Raw genomic sequence first — 13,977 nt, forward strand, 5'->3', positions numbered from 1 at the left:
CTATTTTATTAACTTCACAGGAGAGTCAAAACAAAGCATCAACTTTTTTCAAGTTATTCGTCTGACAAAATTTTTTTTTCTTAAATATTTCCGGAGTAACCATGCTGTTCCCTTTAATATATTGTAATCATTTAATTCCCAATTCTACGAACCTAAATCGCAGAAAGTCGAAAATAAAAAACATTGAGTTATCAAGTTGTTTCTTTGTTCCTTTATTTAACGCCTTCGAAAAGAAATAAAATTGTGACAATCATTTTGCCGAGTGATTTACTTAATTTATAGTGTTGATCATTTCTTTCGTCCTTTGACAACAAAGACCCGAGTTTGATTCCAGGTGGAAGCTCATGTGTTCTGATCCCACATTACACGTCTTGTATAACCTCGCTGCTGGACGAGACGCTAAATTCAAGTCAATACAAGTCAATCCCCTTTTCTCGTGGGTTCATTATTGATTATATTGATTATTGACATCTTTAATATCAATAAATTATTCATTGTCAATATTTTAAAAGTATCAAATTACATAACTTACCGACTTTCCCCATCCCATTGCTGTACATTTCATCCCTGGAACAGTTTTAAAATCTTTAGGAGGCAGCGAAATGGGTGACAAGTAATTGGACAGCGTAAATGGAGAACGCAGCTGTAAGATAAATTCTTGTATTAACACAAAGGAAATCTTCATCCATGAGAAAAAAATATTTCAGAATGTGGAATTGGGGCCCTCAATATATAAAGAACTAAAGTCCATTTTGGGAATTTTCTACATGTTCCAAATTTATCATCTATATTTGAGCTGTTTGCATTGCTAAGGAGATTTACATCCTGATATTGTAAAGAATTTATCAGTTGAAATAAATTTTGGAAAATGGTAAGCCAATGTTTCTCGGGGTGGGTTTATAAAGGTGTCACTTTAATTAAAGTATTATCCTAAGGGAATAAGCGGTAACTAATACGAATTTTTATTATATTACCATTGAAGTGTGTATCATAAAGAAGAAAGGATTTACAATACTTCCCATAAGTGCATTCTCTCTGTGCGTAAAACACACAATTAATCTAGTTTTCTTGTAAAACTTATAGTTATTTGATGCTGAATTATACAAGATCGAATAAATAAATTACTCGATGATTCTATAATTTAACAGTACATTTGCTAGCTGCTAGGATCCTTTCTATTTGTGTGTGATGATGCAAGAGAATAAAGCATGGAGATTGTGAAATAAATAGAGTTCGAAATTTAAACATATTTACACGTTTTATGATCTGTAGATGGCAGAAAAGAATTCTCCGATGTCTGTTTCTCAGTCCGTTGGTCAGTTTGAATATTCTTTTCAACTATTTCGAGTTGCCTGGAGGTTTAATATATATGTATGAAAGTTTAAACGTAAGTTCTGCAGAAGATTCTCCAAGGAATGAGATCGAACTTTCTTCCTACCCTAAAAATAATGCTAGTTTACTGAAAGATGAAAATAAACAAATAAAAATAATTCGAGTTCCTCAATTCATATCTAACGATTTTGATTATTTTATATACTATCTTTGGGCTAGCTGAGGAATTCCCAAACTTCCGAACTATCTCGGTCTATGGCCTCCCACCTCATGATTCAGCCTTTGCTTCCATCCTTCGCACGCCAATAATGCTTTTATGCCATTGCTTTTTGGAAAAAATTAAAAACCGCTTTACCATTTGAATATCCATTTCACTCAAAGTCAAATGATAAAAGCTATACCAATCTAAGTGTTGTACTCAAAAATTAAATTTCAAATAGTTTACCCCTTTCCCTGATTATGAGACTGATTTCTTCAAAATGATTTTTATGTATTGATAAAAAAATAAATTACGTCTCTTCTCTCGTTAAAAGCGAAATGTCTGGAAACGCTGTGGCAAAATTTTCAGAAACGGCAAAGGAGTCTTGACATACGACCAGCTTGTTAAAACAAATGCAAACTTCATTTTTTGGCGGACTTTCCAGAACCGTTGTGGCATATGCCTTGTTTCGAGTAAGGAATTTACATATCAAGTTTCATGTCCCGAATATATATCCAATTTTAAGGAATCTCGAAATACGACCATCTTGTTAAAGTCATTGCAAATCTCATTTTTTGGCGAAATTTCCACAAACTTTATAACATATGCCTTGTTTTTGAATAAGGAATTTATATATGAACTATCATGTCTCGAATATATCTCCAATCTTAAGGGAACTCGAGATCAGACTATCTTGTTAAAACAACTACAAACCTCATTTTTTAGAGAAATTTTCATAAACGTTCTAACATATGCCCTTTGTTTGAATAAGGAATTTACACATCAAGTTTCATGTTCCGAACATATCTCTAATCTTAAGGAAACTCGACATATGACCATCTTCTTAGAACAATTCCAAACCTCGTTTTCTTTGCGGGATTTCCAGAAACGTTGTCGGATATGCCTTGCTTCGAGTAAGGAATTTACATATCAAGTTTCATGTCCCGAACATATCTCTAATCTTAAGGAATCTCAAGATACGAGCATCTTGTTAAAACAATTACAAACATCATTTTTGGAGGTATTTCCAGAAACATTGCGGCATATGCCCTTGTTTCGATTAAGGAATTTACATATCAAGTTTCATGTCCGATCATATCTCTAAGCTCAAGGAATCTCGAGATACAACCTTCTTGTTAGAACAATTGCAAACCTCATTTTTTTTTCTGGATTTCCAGAAACCTTCTGGCATATGACTTGTTTCGAGTAAAGGATTTACATATCAAGTTTCATGCCCCGAACATATCTCTAATCTTAAGGAATTTTGAGATACGACCATCTTGTTAAAACAATTCCAAACCGCAATTTCTTTTTGTTCTCTTTTAAAGAAAACATAAAAAAATGAAATGTATCTTTGATTTTTTCAAATGAAAAGTCTAAAAATCAAATTTGATATTTGCTTCTTTAAAATATTTCAAAATATAACTACCTCAGTTAAAAACTTTCAACCCTAACTTTATTCCCGTTCTATCGAAAACATTTTTAAAATGCTGAAATATGTCTAATTATTTTAAATAAAAAGTCGAACTACCAAATTTAATGTCTTTTACCTTAAATGTTTTCGAGATATTGTCCTCTTACTTTAACAATTGAACTCCCACAATATTTTTTCCTGATTATTTCCCTTATAGGAGAATTATCAGAAAACTCTGAGAGATGTGTCTAATTATTTTAAATGGGAAATCCATATACCGAACTTAATGTCTTTCCTTTTATGGATATTTTATTATAATAATTGCCTACTCCATTCCCTCCATTTTCCCGTCGAATTTACAGAACTCCTTCCTTAGTACTGAATCATGTTAAAAACAGGGCTTGCTAACTTAACATAATTGTAACGTAACTAAATAGATGGAAGGAAATAATATATTTGTTATCACAATACGTTACGTACAATTGTAACTTTATATATTTGTTATGGAATAATAATGTTACTATACTTATCAGATAACTAGTATAACGAATGTAGTAACGAATTACAAGAAACTAACTACTTTCTGTTACCACTAAATAACTTTATGAAAGATTGATAGAAATATAGTATATTGCAATAACGTTATTATTTCATAGGTTAATCCCATAGCTTGCTAACTTAGCTTAACATTAATATAACGAATAAGATGGAAGTAGAGCCAAGTATAGAAATATATTTGTTAAATTTTTCGTTATGTACCAATTGTAACTTTATATATATTGTTACGAAACAATAATGTCACTATACCTATCAGATAACTATATAGTAACGAATTCCAGGAACAAACTACATCATGTTATCAGTAAGTAACCTTATGAAAGGATTGATAGGAATATAGTATATTGTAATAACATTATTTCATAGGTTATTCCCAAGGCTTGCTAATTTAACTTAACGTTAACATAACAAAAAGATAGAAGTAGAGTCAAGTATAGAAATATATTTGTTACTTTTTTGGTTACGTACCATTTATAACTTTCATATTTGTTATAAAACAGTAATGTTACTATACTTTTCAGATGACTATATAGTGACGAATTAGAAGAACAAAATACTTTGTGTTACCACTAAATAACGTTAAGAAAAGATCGACTGAATAGTATATTTCGATAACGTTATTATTGTACAGATTATTCCCAGGACTTTCTAACGTAACGATAACATAACTATAAATATTAATTAATTACCGTAAGATGGGTTACTTTGCATCTCAGGAGTAACTTTGGAGAAAATATGGAAAGTGCTGCACAGTCCTCTCACGATAAAATTATGAACTGTAAAGAGAAATTTTCAACTGCAACCAAAAGATAGAACATCTCTCAGTATTTTGGCTATAATATTGGCGGTTAGCATGAGTTCTAATTACCCGGAGGATTTGTTGTTGTAGAGGTTGATGGTTAGCAGTCATTGTAAAGGACAACAAAATTTGAAACATATCACCTACAAGAATTTCCATCAAACGTAAGTCAGTTTCGTAGAATACTACTGTGTATAATGGGACTTTGAAACAATAGTTGAAATTGAAGTGTGAAATGTTTTAAAGTTATAAAAGAAGATAAAACTGGAAGAAGACGGTTTCAACCTCTAATCGGGGTTACTCTGCACCGTTTAGATAGGAAATTACTATTGATAGTACTGCCTTCTAATTTTAGGTAAATTTCCTATTTAGGTAGATGCCGGAATGAATTTCTTGTTGGAAAATAAATTACGAACAGTGGTGGATCCAAAAAAATTGTTTGAGAGGGGTTTCACTCAGAAAAGATCAGTTTATTTAGAAATCATTAGATTTTTTGGAGGCTTTAAATTTATACGCATAGGAATTACTAACATTATATATTTTTTAAAAGAAATCATTCTTGGACATAAAGAGCAAACAAGGCAAATCAGTTGACGGCGATTTTTTTTCTGTTCCTGAGTTGGCATTTCTGTGGAATATATGCTAACCTATCAGAATGTGGTTCTCGTGCCGTTACCAGAAAATACATAATTTTCTTTACAAATACTGATAATTCATACTAAGTAGTGATACCGGTACCATCATTCTAATATCAATATTTGTAGACTGCATACGGTTTTGTGTTGAAAATGAAATGTATAAACAATACTGAAGGGAAAATATTGCACAGAAACTTTATGTTCGTATGTTGAACATACGTTTTTGTATGTTGCACGAAGTATCCCCACCTATGGGAGAACTTTGGACCAAAGTTTATATTTCAATAACTAGGATCATACTGAATGTTTACTAATGCACTTGAAGGAATGTTTCCTATATATATGTAGCTATTGTATGTTTAAATTACAGTGTTCTAAATCATTACGTTTGTACATTTCATACGATTTTCTTTAAAATTCCTTAAATCTGGTGCTAAGTACAACTGATACAACTGATTTGAACATTTGTGTCGTTCTATGCATTATAAACATATGGTGAATTAATATTTTATGGCTACTTTATTGGTTAAAGAAAAAAACAAAACAAAGTTGACTCGAGCAAGAATCCAACCCGGGACCATTTGCACGTGATTTGCAATTGCTCCTAACTCTGCCACACCGTCACTTGATAACTTTACGCGTCGTATCATATACGCGCGAGTCGGAATCTTTAAGACGCATTTCTTCACTATTTCTGGCTATTGTGCTCTCCCAGTTCTTAATATTAACATTTTGAATGTGCACTACTACCTTGCCAAGGATATTCTCGAAGTTCATTCACCAAAGTTTTTTTTCCTCTTGTAAAAAATGGTCACCTGGCACCCGCTGGCGAACTTGAACACTATTTAGATAAAGATCAAGTATGTCTGAATGAAAACAAAATTCAGGTGTAAATACACACGAGGAGAAGTATGGGGATTGAAGGGAAGTTTAGAAATGAAATTTAATGAAAAAACAACTTTTAATGTAACCGCAATTAGTCAGCACCAATTGAGAACGCAACTAAACACTTCGGACATGCATAAGGAATAGTCGATCCGTTAAGATAAATAATCTGTTAACCCTATGAACACCAAAGAGGGTGGCTCTGAGGCCCACAGCCATTAGTTTTTAATGGAAGCTAAAATACCTTGCTGTTCCTAAGGTATCATGTCTTCAAACCTTATAAAAAGGTTGTTTTTTTTTTTCATTTTCGCACATCACACTCTGTTTTTCAATGACTTCCAAAGCTAAACCTAAAGCCGCTATTACTTTTTTCCTCGTGTTCACTTCCACCAGAAATGTTATATTTAGGCATAGTTGGCCATCCTCTAAATTGTATCGAAATTTTGTTAAATTTCCAGTGGACATCAGCTAACCATTTTCTTCCAGGTACAAAATGTATTCAAATATTCATTTCAAACGGTTCCTTCGATTTCCCGCGATAATTGGACAATCACAATGTCACTTTTATATATTGACCGCGTATTTAGAACTTACCTCCTTTCCCCCGCAAAAGCGGAGTTTTAAGTACAACGGAAGATGGGCTCGCATATTTTAAAATAAGGTGTTTATGTCCATCTCTTCCTCGTACGATATATTTGTTAATGAATTATAGTAACCCGACTGGACCAAATGCTAAATACAGTATATTAAAAAGATAATTTCAAGTGCTTCATTCGTTTTGCTGTGATGACAAGACATAACCTCGACGTCATCATTCTTAAATATTGAGCAAAAAATGATACAAATTGCCTCTATTCTCACTTAATACCGAAATTTTAAAACACGGTCGAACACGTGCACACTCGCTTTAAATAAAGGTTTTATATATAAAGTTTCATCTCACAAACGTTAAATATTCTAATTTTTACATAAATTTTTAACACCTCTCATCTGTTAGGGTACGCAATTTAATAAAAGTGGCGTGACAACAACCCAGTCCCAGGTAAGTGTTAAGTATGTTAATAAAATTCTTTTCAAACGGTTCAGCCATTTCTCATTATGGTAGACAACGTAGTTTCATCTATATACTATGTAGATCTAGATTAATAGTATTGTTACTGGCTTGTTATTTATTAATTAAGTTATTTATTGATATAAAAAATGAGATGTTATATTTAATATTAAGCAATACCTAACATTTTCCATGTTATCAACAGCCAAGTAGCGAATTTTGTGTTCAACATTTATATACGTTGAATTTAATTTGTCACGCTAGTAGCAAATTAAGCATGAGTGCTAAAACATTGTTAAAGTTTCAGTTCTCAAAAGATTTTCTTTCCTGTCTTTTTTATTATTTTGTCAATAGCTAACAAAACTCTGGCACCTGACTTCTCCTCCGCATGTATAGTCTTTAACATTTGTTCCCATATACTTTTCTCAACGTTTAAGTCCTTTAGGCTAAAGAGACGGATGATTAATGAGAATAAATTCTAGTTAAAGCAACAATTTTAACTGACCCTTAACGGGAATCGAATACGAGACCAAAAGAACTCCAAAAACGTACGCTCTAGCCACTAGACCAGTAAAGCGTAGATGTTTTACTAACAGCATCATACAAACTTTCAATGTGTATGACGACGTTTCGTCGTCTTCAGATCTGTTCCGGTCATACCGGAACCAGTCACACTCGTGTCCCAATTCACAAAAATCTTAACCAGTTTAATCACTCCTTCCCAAAACCAGTATAATAATAGGGCCTGTTCTAACCGCAACGGTGGTGTTAGACCCCAATTGACTGTGGTCAGATACTTTTTTCTAAAACGGAGTTCGAATATCGGCGGCAGCTCATGTGTCTTGGATTCCACGTTAAGCGTAGGTCCATGTCCCATATAACCTCGCTGCTGAATGGGACGCTAAAATCAAATGAACTACTACAACTAATAACAGACATTGTACAGAGAGCTCTGCAGATCATTTTCTTCACAATATTTTTTCGTACCAAACAGAACAAATATATATGTGTAATAGCAAGCATTCTCTATAACCTTCCGAAGTATTCAAACACCTAAAAAAAACAAAAAAAAAAAGATGTAGGAACTTACCCCAAAAATAGGTTCTACCAAGCAAAGTAGGCTATTTTTGGCATTATTCAATTTGATCAGTTGCTGCATTTGGTAATGAAATTTCGACGTTACGTGTTTTTCCTTAAATATATGCAAAGTAAAAAAATATATTTTGACCAAAATCCGGCGTTAGATACGATAATTTATTTTAAAAACTTGAAAACAGGAACTGGATCACGGAATTGCTCCCTGTATTTATCGCTAGTTTAATCACATTGTAACGACAATATTATAACATGGGACGTCTAACTTGTATTGCTTCTTCAAGGTTTAAACTTCTTAACATATTTCAGGTTCACATGCTGCAATGCTGAAAAAGAATTCTCCTCTAATTTTTGTTCTGAAGGGACGAATTATACTGACCTTCACATTTCTTAAAATTCATTAATAATAATAATAATAATAATAATAATAATAATAATAATAATAATAATAATAATAATAATAATAATAATAATAATAATAATAATAATAATAATGTTGCGATAAATAAATAAAAGTCTTGAACTTAAATTTTGACTAAAAGTTGTGAAAATCAGTTTAATTCGGTCCATGAAAGATTTTTAAAAAGTTTCCTACATTTCCTGATATTTTAGCCTGTCAAACCCTTTTTAGAACAGCTTATTATTAAAGGCAGGGAGATAACACCTTCTTTGTGAAAGAAAACGCTTACAAATTTGGATTAACAGTAAATAGAAGCTTTAATTATAATGATAAAAAGAAAAAAGTTCAAAAACAAATCAGTTATAACAAGAATTAACAAGCAATTTTGAACTTCTCAAAACAGATATTTAAGAGTAGAGCGTGAGACTTTAGCATAAAAAATGATTAATTAAATTAATTTACACCGTTTTCTTTTTCTTGCCCTATAGCTTGAATACCTCGACGGAACAACAAAATTTCTGAAATTGGCATTATATATATATATATATATATATATATATATATATATATATATATATATATATATATGAAGCAATGATATTGATATCCATAGCGTGTTGTAAAGATCTCAAGTGTCTAATTATTATGTATAAAACAATCTTCTGCTACAAAGTGCCGATAAATAATTAATTTAAAAAATTTGCATTCACCAATAGCTATTTGTATGATTCGTCATACTCGAAAGATAATGAATTTCCATTAAGTGATCTTTTCTTTTTATTTCAATTTTAGTCGTGACGTGGGATTTTGACTTTAAGTAGTGAAGATTAGAATGGCCATATTAAATGAAAATAAGCGAAATAAGTTAAATATATCATGACTTTGAACGAAAAGTTACTGAGAAATTTATAAAGTTGAACAGCTTAATAAAGAAAATAATGAAATTAAGCCAGCTTTCCGCTTCTAGTTTCTCTCAACTATTACTTAATACATATTCATGCTTGAATCTACACTTTTAGGATTACATATAAAATAAAGCAATAGAAGTATATAACGAGATACTTTGTATCGATTCATAATTGCATATATCTCGGGCAGAAAGTGCTTTTACACAAGCACTATACATATTACAATGTTAATTAAAAAAATAAAAGAAGAATGTTCTAAGATAATGAATATATACTATTGTTTTGTTGGTTGCTATGTCGTTTTTTGTTTTCTCACTTAACATGTTTGATTGCAAGACAGTTTGTGTGAATATACGTTAAAAGGGAATCAAAGAATAAATTATTTAATATTTATCATGGACTTGTAATTTCATTAGAAAGGTGATCATCTTAGTGAATATAACATCAGAAGATATTTTAAGGTATAAACGAGTATTGCCACTAGAGATATACTTATATTAACTGTTCTGGGGTTGATGGCTACCTTTGGTGAGTCGTTATAAAATTTTTGGTTTACCTAACCCGGGATTTTTGTAAATTCATATCCCGAAGTTTAAAGTAAGGGTGAATTTACCATAATAAAAAGGTTCATGAATACTAACTCAACTATTCTTAGAAGTGGCAGAGTAATCATAAGAAAAGTCATGATTGGTGAGACAGTACAGAATGAAACTGTTGACGGTGTTAATAATGAGCAGAATATAGCTCCCATTACACCTGGAATGTTGACACTAGAAGATAGAATTCTAATAGCATTACAGCGACAGGAACAACGACTGGAACAAAGCCGAAAGGATGATTTAGAAGCCATGAAACAAAATTTAGCTCAGATGTCCGAAGAATTAAAACAAACGGTACAGCAAAAATCTGAAGAATCTAGTAGACAGTATGAAGAATTGAGTAGACGATTAGAACAAATAGATCAAAAGTCAGAAGAAACGAAACAATCTGTAATCCAAGCTGCGAGAGACATCACGTTACAATTTGATGAGAAGCTAAAAAGATTATCTGAAGATTGCAAGGATAACTACAATCATGTAATCCAAGAAGTCAATATTGTAAAAAAAGATTTTGAAGTAATGGAATCTTCTGTTCGTCAGCAAAAGATTCAGGTGACAGATAATTCTAACCAAATACGTGCAAATACACAATTGATATCTACCATACAGGAGGAAATTAAGACGTTACAGATTAAAGAGAAAACAAAAAACGACATAGCAACCAACAAAACAATAGTATATATTCATTATGTTAGAACATTCTTCTTTTATTTTTTTTTAACATTATAATATGTATAGTGCTTGTGTAAAAGCACTTTCTGCCCGAGATATATGCAATTATCAATCGATACAAAGTATCTCGTTATAAGTACAAGACACATAAATGTACGTAAATACTAGTAAAATAATTATATATGCAAATACGAGCAAAATCATACATTTACCAATTACATTTACCAATTTGCTTGTCGTACGTTTACCAATTATATCAGATACAGAAAATAGACCAATATATGTATATAAATACAGTCATGCAAACAAATAATATGATTACTATTTAGACACAATAAATAATGCAATGACGTCTGATTTAACTAACTTTGCTAAGTATTATATACATATGATAGTTTCCGTGTTTTTCCATGTTGTGGTATAGGAGTGATCGTCCATGTGCGGGAACTTTGGTCTCTATATTGGTCTGACACATCAAGATGATCAGTTAATTATGGCTTTACTCAGCCTAATTCCAATGTTATCCATCTATATACGTATTCGAACATAATATCATGCTCGGTTTATCTTCGCACTTGGTTCTGTATAAATAGCAATAAAGACCTATTAGACAATGACGTCTAATATCATTCTCCTACCAAGTATATTTTTGAATTCCTAAGATTACATTCTCGAACATAAAATCATCGATGTTCGGCTTCTACTGATTCTACTGATATACAAACATGTTTAATCTGGCCTAATTTGAACTTATCGAATACCTGCATAAATGTATATGATATTTGTTGAACAATGATATAAAACAATACGATATGAACTTGCCAATAGCAAATAAATACATAGAAGTTTTCTCTAAACTGAGATACAAGGAGTACATATCAATGACTGTTTTGGGATACTTCAAAAAAGTACATAATAGATATGGCACATATATATTCTAATTTGAAAATACTCAGAACCTTCCTGATTAAATTATGCAATTAATTTCCATTGTTTTATGCATTATAAATATATGATGAACTAATATTTTACTTGTGGTTACGAATGGCTACTTTGATGGTTAAAGCAAAACTAAATAAATAAATAAATAAGACAGTTGCCTCGAGTCAAAACCGAAGCTGGGACCCTTCACACGTGAGTAGTAGATGCTCCTCACTCTGCCACGTCGTCACTTGGTAACTTAGCGCGTAGTATCATATATGTTTCGAGTTGGAAACTTTAAGACGCTTTTTTTCACTATTTCTGACTATTGTGCTCTCCCAGTTTGTAATATTAACACTTTAAATGTGCACTCATACCTCGCCAAAGGTGGCATCAAAATTCATTTGCCAAAGTCTGCTGTCTCCTTGTTAGAGAATTATATTAACCTCTTTATTTTTCTCCTGTCTTCTTTATCTCTATTCTCAATTGTCTGTGTGTTTGAAACAAAGCATAATTACAGATGGGCATCTACTAGCAACATTTTAAAAATATTAGATTATAATAATTTTTGTTAGAAAGTAGAAGGAGAGTAGAAGTGATTAGAACCCGCGACCTCTGACTCGTAAACCGAAACACTACATATTGTGCCACGAAGCCAACATGAAATACGAGCCACAATGAATTTACAGTGTATGTGGATATAATAAGGTCTGCAATGGAAAATAACAAAACATTTTAAATGCAATGGAAAAGAACAAAACTTAACACTCGCCTTCCAGCTCGATGTCATTACACATTCTTTCTACAATATTTGTCATCTAATATTTCTTGACATTTGTGAACCTACATCAGTAAAGAGAATTGCTTGCATTACGGAAAGGTACTATAAACATTCGTACTGCCAACAGTACGAAATGAACATTCAGAAAATAAGAAGTGAATTCCTTAACAATACGCTAAGAACCCGACTGCTAGAGAGTTATTTTGAAAAGTGTTGGTGTAATGCGTTGAAAATGTATGCCTTATGCTCGTCTTGTCCTATTTCTTGTTATTGCTATTCTCCTAAGCACGTTTCGGATCACGCCACCAACAGTTGCTACCTGCATCTTTATTGTCTGTGTCACAAGCTGCCATAGCTATATACAAAATGCAAATACTATGCAAATCTGTGATACTTGTCTCCACGAACAAGAAAGCTTGTCACCATGAGCGTCAGCAGAAAATTTTTAAGGGGAGGGCAAAGGTTTGTGTCATGTTTGGCAGTACTGTTATTTGCAAGGTTATATTTAGTGGATGCTTTGTACGGAACTAAGCCCCAATCATTCCTGTAAGCTTTACTGCAAACAGTATTAGACTATATAATACCGTATTGGTTTGAGATCTGTTAGTAATGTATTGTATAGGATCTCACAGGTGCATTGTCTCCAAAGAACAGGACATTAGTAAGAAAATATATTTTACATAATCACATAAGAATGCAAACACATTCATTTGAAAATGTGTCCATCTTGTAATATCTTTGTATATTCTTCCATATATCTTTAGAGTGTAACAAGATGAACTCAGCATCAAAATCCAGACATTTTATCTCTTAGTACAATGATAATAAATGAAACGAAATTTAAAGAAAATAACCTTAGCTATGGCCGGTTGACACACCCTGCGCGGAAGTTTATATACGAAACACGAAGAAGTCGATTAACTAATTTTGGTATTTATTTTATTTTTATTTACAAACATAATTCTAGATACAGCTGAACGCCAATTTACACTGGAATATCTAACAAATCTAAGAGATGATAACATAAGATAATAATAATAATAATAATAATAATAATAATAATTAGCAATAATAAGTAATAACAAGGAAGGTTGACACTAGCTGACTAGAATGTATCCATTAAAATGACGTCGTAGTGCAGACTTATATGCAGTTTCAAAATTAAATAAATCTACGAGTGTATGTGATGTTTCATTGTATAACTTAGTAAGCATGTAAAACAGAGACCGCTGAACTGTTAACAGTCTAGGTAGCATTAAATGAAAACGATGTGTGTAACGAGTTTGTCTGAATGGAATTCTGAAGTACAGTTCTGAGAGTAACGTTTAGGATCTGAAGTGGCCATGTGTGGGTTTGTAGAGATATTTCAGGTTACTGATTTTATGACGAGTGTCAGGTAGTTGAATATTTAGTGTTCGTAACAGTTCGTGCTTTGTCATCGCACGTGTGCGAGGTACTCTGAAGCATACTATTGCCAGGAAGAAGATTAGAAATCAGTTCAGCCGGGATAGGTTTGTAGAAGCTGCCATTGTCCAGACAGGTGAACAATATTCCAGTTATTGCCTTGTACAACATTGCTAAGGAAGAGAGGTTCCTTATCTCTGTTAATCTATACAAAAGTCCTAGAAGATGTATCGATTGTTTACTGATATCATTTGTATGTTCTTCATGGCTATTGACTCTAGTGATAGGTGAACCATTTATGTTGTATGAGGTGTGCACAAT

General features: G+C 32.1%; 1 protein-coding gene across 1 annotated transcript in view; it reads right to left on the bottom strand.

Annotated features, from left to right (window-relative positions):
* Positions 1-13,977, bottom strand: part of LOC145668019 (coagulation factor XI-like) — a 150,433-nt gene that overhangs the window by 14,307 nt on the left and 122,149 nt on the right. The window contains exon 5 of the mRNA XM_081735484.1: positions 533-643. Within this exon, the coding sequence (XP_081591610.1) occupies positions 533-643 (111 nt within the window). The remainder of the gene's footprint in view (positions 1-532; positions 644-13,977) is intronic.

The sequence above is a fragment of the Thermobia domestica genome, chromosome 13, assembly GCF_964235325.1.
Source record: "Thermobia domestica chromosome 13, izTheDome1.hap1.1, whole genome shotgun sequence".
In the NCBI taxonomy this organism is placed as follows: Eukaryota; Metazoa; Arthropoda; class Insecta; order Zygentoma; family Lepismatidae; genus Thermobia; species Thermobia domestica.